This window comes from Brienomyrus brachyistius, chromosome 1, assembly GCF_023856365.1.
Source record: "Brienomyrus brachyistius isolate T26 chromosome 1, BBRACH_0.4, whole genome shotgun sequence".
Taxonomy (NCBI): Eukaryota; Metazoa; Chordata; class Actinopteri; order Osteoglossiformes; family Mormyridae; genus Brienomyrus; species Brienomyrus brachyistius.
In genome coordinates this window covers 15,660,492-15,676,051 of record NC_064533.1, presented here as the reverse complement: position 1 = coordinate 15,676,051, position 15,560 = coordinate 15,660,492, and the positions used below count along the sequence as shown (strand labels likewise).

Sequence of the window (15,560 nt, the reverse complement as noted above, 5' to 3'; positions counted from 1 at the left end):
GTGACCTTCATGCTAAATAAGCATGAGCACAAAAAAACCTCGTAAATTAAACTTCACAAGTAATTTCATATGAAACTACACGGCCACCCCAAAATAATGGAGGATGTAATTTAGTAATTTTGCTAGTTACTAGAGGGATCGATCGTGGAGTCCAAAATAGGACAAGGCCTTTTATTTCTATTATTTTATTCATACGCTGAACATGTTTATAATTCTTTATTAAATCTAGCTAGATCATTGATTTTTCATTTGCCACAAAATAAAACATGAGCTGCAATAAGCATTGCCAGGTTTCGCTGCCAGCACCAGCGACAATAATATACATCAGTTATTGATCAAATGTTTTGACGCAGAAATATGAAGATCCAAGCAAACAGGTATTCATTGATGCATTCATACTTTTGTTGGATAATATATTTTTCCAGAAATAATTGCAGTTATTGTCATTTAAGGACCATTTTATGCCATTTTATGTATAATAGCATAATAAAAGTATAATAAGTACACCCTTTCGAAGAGCAATGAAAGTTTTAAAAATTACCAGACACTGGATTTGGAATGTCAAAAAATGTAAATATCCTAAATATATAAAACATCAATAAAACCACACAGTCAGTAACCTAGATTAAATGGACTCTCAGGCTTTGGAGATTAGACAGTAGTCAGACCAACAACTGCATATAAACACCTTTTCTACCCTCCATGAACAGAATGATAACAAAAATGGATAGTGCATTTGAGGAATGGTTGACTGAGAAAGTCTGGAAATACAGGCATTTCTATGAATGAATGTTTTTTGCATCAGAGCTATTATGATTCGGGTTTTTTCAATTAGTTTTTAAATTTTAATATAAAATCTAGTTTGCTTTTAGGTATCGTTGCATTAGTTTTTTTTTAAGGTGTAAATCTATTTTGCTTTAAGATTTATCTAATTTCTAGAGACAAAGGGAAAGTTGTAGGGCTTTGCAGGCTGATATTAAATGTCACAATGTACTGCTACTGACTGCTTCTAAAGGGCACTGCATGAAAGTCCCCCCCAACAAAAACAAATCATTACTTTGGCTAAATAGTAGCTGGTAACAGTAGTAACAGTAATGGGAAGTATTTGACGCTTGTTTTGTTTTGATTTTATTTCAGTTGGTTTCAGAAGCAATATTTATAGTTCTCATTTAGTTGTAATTTTTATTTCAAGTTAATGGAAATGTTTTTGGGAACGATAATAACCCTGTCTTGCATACTACGTAGTACATGGATAGTTTCACTAAAATTCTTATTTATTCCTATAATATCCATGACTTTTAAGAGCAGCTTTGCTCTACAGCGCCACCCCATGCCTGGTGTTAAAGTACACGTTTGCCTGGCACATTGCTGCTAGAAGTATGAGTGTTGAGGATCCCAGACAGCCCAACACTGCGCTGCGTGCGGTCACTTTTGCGTGAAATATCAATCAGCCCTGAGGGCAGAAGCAGTGCAATTGGCTGAAGTGTTGGTGACAGTCATTCTTACATTAACTAAAATGTATATAAACACAATTTTCCAATATCGAGGACAACAAAATTGTGCGATAAGTTGATAATGTAATTATCCTGACAGGCCTATTTCCGCACATCTTCCAAGTCAATCAATCAGCAAGATTATCACTATAAGGCCCACCACAGCAGTGTGAGGTCGAACAAAAAGTACGTAGTCCAGAGAAGGGACTAGAAAAAGGTTCCGGGACTTCCAAGGGGATGAAACTGGACCGCATTCATGCAGTGGGAATGCTACAGCAGTTACTGAAAAAAGTCCTGGTTCCGAAAAAAAGGTCCTGTAGTGGGAAAGCATCTTAAGTATGATGGAGAATGGTTGTGGTGAGTAAATGTTATCTGATATATTGGCATTTTTACTGGCATAATTACTTCCATGCAAATCCCAGTGGTCATAAGAAATGGACCACTGCAAAACGGATGACATGAGTAGCAGAACTGGAAGGAAACAACTGTGGTTAGGGGAGCAGTTCATTAGTGGAACTAAGTCAATAGCTGACTAGTGATTGGATGATGGCATTGGTGGTTGCATAACTGCTTACTGGTGGATGCATGAATTTAGATGAATGTAAATATATAGAATGGTTCAGGCAGTGCAAGCCGGCAGGGGGGGGCACATACCTGAGCGGGCTTCTTCTGGACCACTTGCTGTGGCTGAAACATAAGAAGGAAGAGATCATCAGCGTGGTGTCCATACATTAGATGTGCATTTTTCGTGGCGTCCCACGGGCCAAAACACTTCATCCTCAGAGTCTTCGAGGCAAAATTCCTCAGAACCTCGTAGAAGCCCGCCCCCCCCCCCCCCCCCCCGGAAATGTACAGGTCATACCGGGTAACCCATCCTGTAAGTGAAAGTGTCAGTTCCTCCAAGATAATTCCACGCCTATACATGGGGTGGCGATGGTGATGCTAAAGCCTCATGGAATACGCACCGCACCTGTAACCAAATGCTTGCATGACTGAACCCTGGGAGTGACCGGCTCCTGTTGGGACGCCACTGGCCTGGAACGCAATAAATGTCAGAGGTGTGCGGATATAGGCAGGAAGTATTGGGGGTGGGGTGGGGGAGTCATGGGAGCGGCAGCTTGAGAAAGCATGCTAAGTACAAACAAGCCCCGATCGGCCCCGGAGGGGGGACAACGCCATTCACAGAGTGGAGCGGCGGAGCTGCACACTCCACCCATATGAGACACAGCAGCACAAACACGATATTCCCGCCGAACATTAGACGGGCAGGTGAGACAGGCCCGGCGCATCATTCAAAGACAGAACGCTTACGGCATTGTTGTTCCCGTCTGCTTCCTAATTGGGAGCAAGTCGGCTGGAATATCCTCTGAAACCTGAGTCCTTTATGCGATTAATGACCAAATAACCACCATCCAACAGACATGCAAAGACGCCTGTATAGGCATCCGCGACTGTGGGGGTGGATGATGCATGCTCACCACATAGAGGCCTGCACCGTGACTCGTCATGCGCCTAAAGGCAAGCGGACCGCCTCTGTGTGTGAGGACACGCGCTTTTGTTTGTACTCTTTGTGTGAACCTGAGCTTAAGAGGGCATCTGTAAACCGACATGAGCGACTCGACGCCGACGCAGGGGCGTGAACGGCAGCCCCTCCGCGTAGCTGTGAATCCGCTTTTGTACACATGTGTGGTCTGTATTAACTGCCATCGACGTCACAGGTTGCCCACACCGAGGGGGCAAACAAAGAATGACCTTTAGGCTGCTACGAATTAACAATTCAGTTTGACTTACATTTTACAAGTGAGACTGTCTCTTATCCCTGAAATGCGTAAAGCCAAACTTTGAGTGTCCTTTGTTCTCGACGTGGTGTTTAGGCTCAGAAATTTTTAAAAAACCACAAACCCATAATCTAGAGTGACAGAGCCAGGCAGAAGAGAGTTTGGACCCTCATTAAAGGCCTCATTAAAGGTTCTCCCCCAGTGTTTTTTTGTTTTTGCTTCCTAGCCTTAGGTAGGAGACCCCAAATCTCACATGCACGGAAGCAAGTAGACTTCTGAAGGTGACTTTAAAGCTGGCCCTGGCCAGTCCTTACTATATGCAAGGGATGGCGACCCGAAGATGAGATGCGGTGAAACCGTACCCCAAGGAGCCTCCTCTGAGTAGGTGCGGGGCCTGACTCTCCATTCAGGGCCGGACCGTCTCCTTTTCACGTAAAACAAAATGGCAACATTGTCTCTGGCGGGTAGGCAAGTGCTTGCCCCTTTGATCTCCCCCCAGCCCACGCTATTAATCACGTCAACATCAGCCCCGGCCACCGGGGGGCTCCTCCGACAGTACCGTAACGCGATCCACCTTGAAGAATGCACCCCCCAGGGCTCTGCGCTGCTGCCTACCTATCTTTAAATCTTATGCTGATCAAAGCGAGGACCGATCACCCCCCACCCGCCCGATCCACCCGACACAAATTGCCATTCACCGAGCCATAAGTGGGTGTCCTCATTGGCCAGCCGCAATAAGACCCCGCCCACCCCTCAGGACGCCATGGCGATTCCCATAACCAACGCCTAACGATGGAGGGGGTCCAATAGACCCGTGAATCCATCGTTTACACCTTCCACATAACCACACTGAACCTGCTGCACAAACAACTGATGATTTATGGCGTCTTCCAAGCTAATCATTAACCATTTCATAACAAAGGTCAGCAAACTGGAAAAGGCTTTGTTTTGGAAAATGCATAATTCTTTTGATGTCCCGGGGTACTAATAGCTAATTACCTTTGAGCGCAGCAACTCGTTAACTAAATCTTACATATATCTGGTTCCTGGACTTCTGCTCTGCTACTCCACCTCCAGATCAGATGTCCAGCATGATGGAAATATACTTCTCCTTAATGGAAATCAAACTAATATCAGTTGGCTTCCTTCAACGTCTTATCATTACTGCTTAAATGTGCTTATACAATAAAAGCAAACAGACCAGACGGTCACCTGCACCAGGAATTTATTTTTCTATATAAACCTGGCTATCAAGTATCTGTTCTCAAATGGATAAAGTGATTGCGAGGATGTGCTGTGATTTCAAAAAAGAACAGATGTCAGAGGGAAGAACTTTAGGAATAAAAATCCAAAGTTTTCCACAGCTTTGAACGAAAAATGTGTATAGGAATGTGTGAGGAATGGCAGGAATGCCCAGCTGTCATCCGAGGACGGCACAGGTGGGGCAGCAGTGGGGCACCATGAGAAATCACCGCCACTTGGAGGAACCTGGCAGGGAAACCGGAAAACGAGCCGAGAGGGGTGAGGACCTGTTTGATCGGGCAGCGGCTGCACTGCCAGTCGGCTCCGAAACAGGCCATCAATGCCAGCATTGTGTGCCGGAGTGAGCAGCGCTCCCGGGATCCCAGCCACGCCAGCACTGGCCGCGATTCACAGCGCGCGGCCACCAAGTATGCAGTGATCAGCCGCGGGAAAACCGGCCTGTGAATGTATGCCAGTCTCTGATTAATGGTCATGATATGATGATCCAGGTTTTGTCACATGATTTTTGAATACACTGATTGTGTAAAAAGATTAACACGCAGTTTTCGAATTGGTTGGACGCACAATTCAGATAGAAACTGAAGCAGAGCTTGTTGGTGAAAAAAAATCAAGAAAGAACCAAACCAAGGGTGGCCCTCCCCCAAGCCAAGGATGGCCTGCACTGCACCCAAGCCAAGGATGGCCCTGTAACCAAGCCGAGGGTGGTCCCACCCCCAAGTCAAAGATGACCTACACCCTCGAACCGCGGGCTGCCTGCAGCCCCAAGCTGAGGGTGGTCCCACACCAAAGCCAAGCAGGACTGCCACTGCGTGTGTCCACCCTTCCCCACATCTGCAGCGGCCCAGGAGAAGGTGCAAATCATGCATGACTGCACACCAGCGCGACGCGTCATCTCAGCTGAGATGTGTGTGACCCCAGTTCATTAACCGCTCCACCTCCTAAACACGCACCATCCTCCATAACCACTTATCTGACACAGGGCACTATTCCAGCCCCTCACAGGGCACATGCGCACACACCCATTTAGACATAGTCATACGCTATTGGAAATTTAGACTAACCAATACATGCACCTGCATGTTTTGAGCTGAGGGAAAAGAGACATGCAAATACAGGCCATCCAACCGGTCACCGACCTGCACGGTGTATTAATCAAAGGCAGCGAATCAGGGGGCAGCCAGGAGGCCGCTGCCACAGGGAAAAAGCTTCCCTGTTCTCCAGGCTTCATACGAGTGGCTGCGGGCCCTGGCAGAGCCACAGTGGAACGTGCCACAACAAGGACCAGCCAAGTGTTGTGCATGAGCCAATCAAATCCTCCCCTTTGGCTGGCCCTGCCAATCCCTGCCTGCATGCCAAGAGCTGTTTATTAGAGGTTGCCTCATACCCCAAATTTCTGCTAGGCTTTTCCACTGGATCTATGCAATAAGCAGGGACACATGGCACTACCCAGCCTGCACCTGATCTTGCGGGTCACCATCTGGAGTGACCCTGTACCCTCCCATTACACGCTCGCTCTCCACACGTGAGCCCTCCCTCTAAACGCTCTCCACACGTGGGCCCTCCTGCTACACGCACAAGCTCGCTCTCCACATGTGAGCCCTCCCTCTAAACGCTCTCCACACGTGGGCCCTCCTGCTGCACGCACAAGCTCGCTCTCCACACGTGAGCCCTCCCTCTAAACGCTCTCCACACATGGGCCCTCCTGCTACACGCACAAGCTCGCTCTCCATACATGGGTCCTCCCGCTACATGCGCTCTCCACACATGGGCCCTCCTGCTACATGCACACACACGCTCGCTCTCCATACGTGGGCCCTCCTGCTACACACACAAGCTCGCTCTCCATACGTGGGCCCTCCTGCTACACGCACAAGCTTGCTCTCCACACGTGGGCCCTCCTGCTACAAGCACGCACTCGCTCTCCATACGTGGGCCCTCCTGCTACACGCACAAGCTCGCTCTCCATACGTGGGCCCTCCTGCTACACGCACAAGCTCGCTCTCCATACGTGGGCCCTCCTGCTACAAGCACAAGCTCGCTCTCCATACGTGGGCCCTCCTGCTACACGAACGCGCTCGCTCGCTCTCCATACATGGGCCCTCCTGCTACATGCTCTCTCCACACATGGGCCCTCCTGCTACATGCTCTCTCCACACATGGGCCCTCCTGCTACATGCTCTCTCCACACATGGGCCCTCCTGCTACATGCTCTCTCCACACATGGGCCCTCCTGCTACATGCTCTCTCCACACATGGGCCCTCCTGCTACATGCTCTCTCCACACATGGGCCCTCCCAGCACGCGCTCTCTATTTTTTCCCGCTTTGTTTTTATTGGTCCTTGGGGACGTAATTTAATGGCAGACTGGGGAAAACAAAAGGTCTGACCTGACACCCAGCCCCATACAGACCCCACACTCAACACCCTATGAGCAGCCTGGGGAAGGGTGGAGGCATAGTGCTGAGCTCAGGGAGGGAGAGTCCCGTAAACCCTATCCCAACCAACTGCCCATCATGCCCAGGCTCCTCACAGAACCCAAAAATCCCATTTACTTAATAACATAACAAACCAATTTATAACTATGTGACCAATGTCAGGACATCACCTCAGACACAGAAACAGTACACAAAAAATCAAAACAACCAAAGGCAGATTATGTTTGATAAACATTAATTCACTCCACTGGCAGGATATCGTTCTACTTAAGAATTACAGCCTTCATCCCTGTTCCAGTTCAATTTTGGTTCAAGCCCTTGTGGGCTCGCTTAAAGTGACTACAGCTGAGCTTGGCTTCTGTTGATCTTCACCTAGGAAACCACTGTGTTTCAGGAGCATCCACATTTTTCCGCAGGCTTCGGATCTTTTTCCGACGTATAAACACATGGCCCGTCCAGCACAGCAGGTAATATGTCTACTCCCTAATACAATTAATATAAAATCGAATCATCACCCCATTTTTCATAGGGATGCACACAAACCTTAAGAATGTGTATGAAGTCACGCTCCGGTACATGCTGGGAGAACGAGCCCGGCCTTCCGACCAATGAGGTGACAGCCGTCTTGGCTCAGACTGCCCATGTGGCTGCTTCGCAGCATTCTGGCTTCTGTAAACGGCAGGCTGCGTATCTCTAGAGCTCCAGCCGCTCTGCTGGCCTTCCCCCCTCCCTCAGTGGGCCCTTCCCCTGTCCGAGAAGAACTATGAATGGCACCTATCAGAGTTGGGCTAAATCCCCCCGATTAGGGGGGAATTTGCCCACGGCACTTTGTAGGGGAGAAAAATGTCTGCCGGGGAGTGTGGAATGTGGAAAATTCCTGGCTGGACAAGTGGCCCTTTGTTTGGGGTTTGGGGGTGTTCTGCAGCGGAGAAAGGCACAGACAAATTGGGTCTGCTCCGTTTAGGAAGCCCGGACATTTGAAGTGAGACCAGTTCCCAGCCTTCCTCAAAGAAGGGGAAGGGGGGGGGCAGCCATAATTCAGGGTTAAGCTTTATTCCATCCAGATCCCCCCCAACCCCCTTTTTAGCTGTGGTCTTTCAGGGTTCTCAACAGCTCAGTGGTCCTGCGGGTGTTTTTTTTTTTTTTTTTAACCCCTGTCTTGAAATACATTTTACAACGACGCTTCTCTTGAACAGCCATCCTCTATTTCTCTTGTAGGAAACTGACCGTAACATCTGACTGATAGAAAGCAGTGCACGAAAAGTGGTTTCCTGTTTGATGGCGTCCCCCCCCCCCCCCCCAGCAGGACCCCGCACCAATTCATTGGGGCTCACCGCGAGGCTCTTAGATTTTACAGTGTAGTTAATGGGTTTATGATGGAGAACCGCAGTGAAGATACAGGTGCATACTGGGGGGTATAAGTGACTTGCCAGCAAGGGCACTGGGACGTTACCGTGAGATGCCGGTCACAGAACCGGGATAAGGGGCTCCAAAAAGCAGCTTGTGAGATCACACATCGCAGCAACCGAGAAGCTAGCACAGAAGGAAGTGCTGGTTTAATTTTCCATCCATCCATCCATCCATTTACCTAACACAGAGTCACAGGGAGCCTGGAACCTGTCCCAGGCAGCATGGGACGCAAGTTGGGTCACCCAGCACTCACACATGGCATGTTGTCTGGTCACAGAACCGAGATAAGGGGCTCCAAATAGCAGCTTGTGATATCACAACTGGCAGCATCAGAGAAGCCTGCACCTAAGGAAGTGCTGGTTTGATTTTCCACCCATCCATCCATCCACCCATCCATCCATCTACCCAATACAGTCACAGGGAGCCTGGAGTCTGTCCCAGGCAACACGGGACACAAGTTGGGACACCCAGCACTCACACTAGACACTACAAAACCAATGACAGAGTCATGTGACAGCCCCACCTACCCACTGCAAGCAGAATACAGTAATGGACTGCCACTATCATGTTTATGCAATTACAGCAATACTGAACTGATATAGTCATGGGTATTTATTTTATGCTTTTGTGTACGTGAAACAACCTGCTTTATGTCTCAATATTTGAAAAAAGGAAGACTGAAATATCTGACTGTGTTATGCATAAATGTTGAAGTTGGAGGGACAGGGAATTCTGGGATACAGACACTTTGCGGAAAAGTAAAGGTCAACATGTCAGGCTGTACGCGTAGGTTTGTGTACACATATAGACGTTATGGTGACTTTACAAATCTAGATCTCGCACATATAATCATGGGAACAGCACAAGGAGCACAGAAGCGCACAGAAGTCCCTGTCGCCAGAGACCACCAGAGGCCTGCCTATCCTAGAGGCCTGCCCATCCTAGAGGCCTGCCCATCCTAGAGGCCCCCATCGCTGAACCAGCCTGGTGCTAGCCCGGTTAACCTGGAATGTAATTAATCTGCCACAGCACCACTCAAACCCTCAACAGGCACCTCCTACACTCCTCCGCAGAGCATGCTAGGAAAGGAGAGGAGCACTTTGTTCTGAGTCCCACCCTCAGTGAAAGGCTCTGAACTCCACTGCCTTCAACGTCCTCATCTCCAGAGCACCTAGCAGGACTGGCGCTGTAGCCGCCGGCTCGAAGCAGAATGATTAAAGCGCTTCCAGAGGCTGCAGCAGGAAGGGGGGGGGGAGTGGGGGGTGTGGCCACAGGGGATGGAGGGGTGTGGAAGTCACCAGTGGAAATCCATTGAGGTGGTCCCTGCAAACTCTCAGCATGGAGGGAGTCCCAGGGCCTCGACCCACACCCATGTTGGCGGGAACTCTGCCTCTGACGGAGGGGGCTGTGTGTGATAGTGGGAGGAGCGGAGAGCAAGCGTAAGGAAAAGGGAGGAAACCCACTGTTGAAGTGGCAGTCGGGGGGGGGGGGGGGGGCTCATTCACGTGAGCCTGGGCCTGGCGGGAGCCGCAAGGAAGAAGAAACATGAAAGGCGGGCAGGAGGCCCAGCTGGGCCCCGGGCCCGGTCCAGACCGCACAATCTGGATCGGTTCCGTCTCCCACCACAGCCGCACGTTTCATTCTTAAAAAGCAGACACACACACACACACAAACAGATACACACGCACACATACAGAGACAGACACACACCCCCGCCCCGGCGGCATTGGCGGAGAGCCCCTGGCGTGTGCCAAACCACTGACTCACACGCTGACTCGCAGGAGCAGGAACGCCGCCGCCGCCGCCACAGTGCCCAGAAAAGTGCCCCCCCCTCCTTGGAGGCAAGAGTGTGTGTGTCTGTGTGTGTGTTTCCCCTTCAAGGAAGAGCTATAAAAAGGTCTCTGTCTTTCACACACACAGAGACACACAAACACACACAAAGTCCCCTGCCTCCCTGCCACAGTGCCCCACATGCTAACCATGAGGGGGGGGCTTCCTGTCTCTCCTTCCTTCCTCTTACCTCCTCTTGTGAGTCTGCATCGGGGAGTGGGGGTTAGGGGTGTCCCAGCGAGAAGGACCGTGTGTGCGTGTGCACGCGTGAGCCTGTCCGTGTTCCCCCACACGCAGATGTGTGTGAGCACTCCTGGTCCGGCCTGCATGTTTACACCTTTCCTGAGCCAGCGGACGCCGATCCAGCTGCCAACTCCCCCTGCGTGGCTGGGTGGGGGGGGCTGAGACCAGTTCAGACAGGTGGGAAACACGATATCCTGCATTCCCTCAGTTCTGGGGGCTCAGTAACTGTTATAGCACTCAGATTGCCACTTGTAACTCCCATCTGGCTAGTCTTCCACTTTCCCACTCGGGGAAATGCCCAGGCGCTGTTTTGGAAGGCAGGGGCGGAGGGGGGGCATGGCCGACTGGAACGACAACCGACCAGAGACTGAGCACAAACCTCAAGTCTGTGGGTCACTGGAGTCTCACCAGAGCCTCCCTTGCACCAGTCCATCTGTCCCATCCACCTGCCTATACATTCCACTACATGTTGTATGTGCACAACTGTGTACGTCACAAATAAACGCCTTGACTTGACTCCACTCGGCATTGACAGGGTACATAAGATGGCATGCAGAGTGATGGCCCTGGCATCAGAGGGCAAGTTTAATAGGCTGCCGCTGCCGGAGGTGTGGAAGCCCTGTCTGGCTGCACCCTGCACATATTTGGCATGTCGAGAACCTTTGGACGGGCCCTGAGGAGAAGATGGCCTTCATTCTACAGACTGGCAAGCAGATACACAGCCGTGTGCTTACCCCAGGGTTTCTGGCTTTGCAGACACACTCTAGGGCACTGGGCGGCCAGGTCGCACCACTTACAAACAGAGGACAGTAACGATGCTGATCAGCACACCGCACACGCCCCAGCTGTCCAAAGCCTCATTCCACAGCATACCGTACACATCCCAGCCGCCAAAGCCTCACTCCGCAGCATAAAGTACACATCCCAGCCGCCAAAGCCTCACTCCGCAGCATACCGTACACATCCCAGCCGCCAAAGCCTCGCTCCACAGCATACCGTACACGTAGCGGCTACCCAAGGCCTTCGTCCGCAGCACATCGTACATGTCTTGGCCACCTAAGGCCTCGCCACGTAGTACACCGTACACGTTCTGGCCGCCCAAGGCCTCGCACCGCAGCACACCGTGCACGTCCTGGCCGCCCAAGGCCTCGCTCCGTAGTACACCGTACACGTCCCGGCCGCCCAAGGCCTCGCTCCGTAGTACACCGTATACGTCCCGGCCGCCCAAGGCCTCGCTCCGTAGTACACCGTACACGTCCCGGCCGCCCAAGGCCTCGCACCGCAGCACACCGTACACGTCCCGGCCGCCCAAGGCCTCGCACCGCAGCACACCGCACACGTCCCGGCCGCCCAAGGCCTCGCTCCGTAGTACACCGTACACGTCCCGGCCGCCCAAGGCCTCGCACCGCAGCACACCGTACACGTCCTGGCCGCCCAAGGCCTCGCTCCGTAGTACACCGCACACGTCCCGGCCGCCCAAGGCCTCGCTCCGTAGTACACCGCACACGTCCCGGCCGCCCAAGGCCTCGCTCCGTAGTACACCGCACACGTCCCGGCCGCCCAAGGCCTCGCAACGCAGCACACCGTACACGTCCCGGCCGCCCAAGGCCTCGCTCCGTAGCACACCGTACACGTCCCGGCCGCCCAAGGCCTCGCACCGCAGCACACCGCACACGTCCCGGCCGCCCAAGGCCTCGCTCCGTAGCACACCGCACACGTCCCGGCCACCCAAGGCCTCGCACCGCAGCACACCGTACACGTCCCGGCCGCCCAAGGCCTTCGTCCGCAGCACATCGTACATGTCTTGGCCACCTAAGGCCTCGCCACGTAGTACACCGCACACGTTCCGGCCGCCCAAGGCCTCGCACCGCAGCACACCGTGCACGTCCCGGCCGCCCAAGGCCTCGCTCCGTAGTACACCGTACACGTCCCGGCCGCCCAAGGCCTCGCACCGCAGCACACCGTACACGTCCCGGCCGCCCAAGGCCTCGCACCGCAGCACACCGCACACGTCTCGGCCGCCCAAGGCCTCGCACCGCAGCACACCGTACACGTCCCGGCCGCCCAAGGCCTCGCACCGCAGCACACCGTACACGTCCCGGCCGCCCAAGGCCTCGCTCCGTAGTACACCGCACACGTCCCGGCCGCCCAAGGCCTCGCTCCGTAGTACACCGTACACGTCCCGGCCGCCCAAGGCCTCGCACCGCAGCACACCGCACACGTCCCGGCCGCCCAAGGCCTCGCTCCGTAGCACACCGTACACGTCCCGGCCGCCCAAGGCCTCGCACCGCAGCACACCGTACACGTCCCGGCCGCCCAAGGCCTCGCTCCGTAGTACACCGTACACGTCCCGGCCGCCCAAGGCCTCGCACCGCAGCACACCGTACACGTCCCGGCCGCCCAAGGCCTCGCTCCGCAGTACACCGTACACGTCCCGGCCGCCCAAGGCCTCGCACCGCAGCACACCGCACACGTCTCGGCCGCCCAAGGCCTCGCACCGCAGCACACCGTACACGTCCCGGCCGCCCAAGGCCTCGCTCCGTAGTACACCGCACACGTCCCGGCCGCCCAAGGCCTCGCTCCGTAGCACACCGTACACGTCCCGGCCGCCCAAGGCCTCGCACCGCAGCACACCGCACACGTCCCGGCCGCCCAAGGCCTCGCTCCGTAGTACACCGTACACGTCCCGGCCGCCCAAGGCCTCGCACCGCAGCACACCGTACACGTCCCGGCCGCCCAAGGCCTCGCTCCGTAGTACACCGTACACGTCCCGGCCGCCCAAGGCCTCGCACCGCAGCACACCGCACACGTCCCGGCCGCCCAAGGCCTCGCTCCGTAGTACACCGTACACGTCCCGGCCGCCCAAGGCCTCGCACCGCAGCACACCGCACACGTCCCGGCCGCCCAAGGCCTCGCTCCGCAGCACACCGTACACGTCCCGGCCGCCCAAGGCCTCGCACCACAGCACACCGCACACGTCCCGGCCGCCCAAGGCCTCGCTCCGTAGCACACCGTACACGTCCCGGCCGCCCAAGGCCTCGCTCCGTAGCACACCGCACACGTCCCGGCCGCCCAAGGCCTCGCACCGCAGCACACCGTACACGTCCCGGCCGCCCAAGGCCTCGCACCGCAGCACACCGTACACGTCCCGGCCGCCCAAGGCCTCGCACCGCAGCACACCGTACACGTCCCGGCCGCCCAAGGCCTCGCTCCGCAGCACACCGTACACGTCCCGGCCGCCCAAGGCCTCGCACCGCAGCACACCGCACACGTCCCGGCCGCCCAAGGCCTCGCTCCGTAGTACACCGCACACGTCCCGGCCGCCCAAGGCCTCGCTCCGTAGTACACCGTACACGTCCCGGCCGCCCAAGGCCTCGCACCGCAGCACACCGCACACGTCCCGGCCGCCCAAGGCCTCGCACCGCAGCACACCGTACACGTCCCGGCCGCCCAAGGCCTCGCACCGCAGCACACCGCACACGTTCTGGCCGCCCAAGGCCTCGCTCCGTAGTACACCGTACACGTCCCGGCCGCCCAAGGCCTCGCTCCGTTGTACACCGTACACGTCCCGGCCGCCCAAGGCCTCGCTCCGCAGCACACCGTACACGTCCCGGCCACCCAAGGCCTCGCTCCGCAGCACACCGTACACGTCCCGGCCGCCCAAGGCCTCGCTCCGTAGTACACCGCACACGTCCTGGCCGCCCAAGGCCTCGCTCCGCAGCACACCGCACACGTCCCGGCCACCCAAGGCCTCGCTCCGCAGCACACCGCACACGTCCCGGCCGCCCATGGCCTCGCACCGCAGCACACCGCACACGTCCTGGCCGCCCGAGGCCTCGCTCCGTAGTACACCGCACACGTCCTGGCCGCCCAAGGCCTCGCTCCGCAGCACACCGTACACGTCCTGGCCACCCGAGGCCTCGCTCCGCAGCACACCGTACACGTCCTGGCTGCCCAAGGCCTCGCTCCGTAGTACACCGCACACGTCCTGGCCACCCAAGGCCTCGCTCCGCAGCACACCGTACACGTCCTGGCCACCCAAGGCCTCGCTCCGCAGCACACCGCACACGTCCTGGCCGCTCAAGGCCTCACACCGCAGTACACCATACACATCCCGGCCGCCCAAGGCCTCGCACCGCAGTACACCATACACGTCCCGGCCGCCCAAGGCCTCGCTCCGTAGTACACCGTACACGTCCTGGCCGCCCAAGGCTTCGCTCCGTAGTACACCGTACACGTCCTGGCCGCCCAAGGCTTCGCTCCGCAGCACACTGTTCACCACACACTGCATATGTCCTGGCTGTCAACGACCTTGTTCCTCAGCACCCCGTACACGTCCCGACCGCCCAAGGCCTCGCTCCGCAGCACACCGCACAGGTCCTGGCCGCCCAAGGCCTCACACCGCAGTACACCGTACACGTCCCGACCGCCCAAGGCCTCGCTCCGCAGCACACCGCACACGTCCTGGCCGCCCAAGGCCTCGCTCCGCAGCACACCGTACACGTCCTGGCCGCCCAAGGCCTCGCACCGCAGCACACCGTACACGTCCTGGCCGCCCAAGGCCTCACACCGCAGTACACCATACACGTCCCGGCCGCCCAAGGCCTCGCTCCGTAGTACACTGTTCACCACACACTGCATATGTCCTGGCTGTCAAAGACCTTGTTCCTCAGCACCCCGTACACGTCCCGACCGCCCAAGGCCTCGCTCCACAGCACACCGTACAAGTCCCGGCCGCCCAAGGCCTCGCTCCGCAGCACACCGTACACGTCCCGGCCGCCCAAGGCCTCGCTCCACAGCACACCGTACACATCCTGGCCGCCCAAGGCCTCGCTCCTCAGCACACCGTACACATCCTGGCCGCCCAAGGCCTCGCACCGCAGTACACCGTACACATCCCGGCCACCCAAGGCCTCGCTCTGCAGCACACCGTACAAGTCCCGGCCACCCAAGGCCTCGCTCTGCAGCACACCGTACAAGTCCCGGCCGCCCAAGGCCTCGCTCCTCAGCACACCGTACACATCCCGGCCACCCAAGGCCTCGCTCTGCAGCACACCATACAAGTCCCGGCCGCCCAAGGCCTCACACCGCAGTACACCGTACACGTCC

At 55.5% G+C, this 15,560-nt stretch overlaps 1 protein-coding gene across 1 annotated transcript in view; it reads right to left on the bottom strand.

Moving 5' to 3' along the window:
• The window catches only part of hmga2 (high mobility group AT-hook 2), a 34,865-nt gene that overhangs the window by 6,688 nt on the left and 12,617 nt on the right, over nucleotides 1–15,560 (bottom strand). The window contains exon 4 of the mRNA XM_048979501.1: nucleotides 2,148–2,180. Coding sequence (XP_048835458.1) covers nucleotides 2,148–2,180 — 33 coding nt within the window. The remainder of the gene's footprint in view (nucleotides 1–2,147; nucleotides 2,181–15,560) is intronic.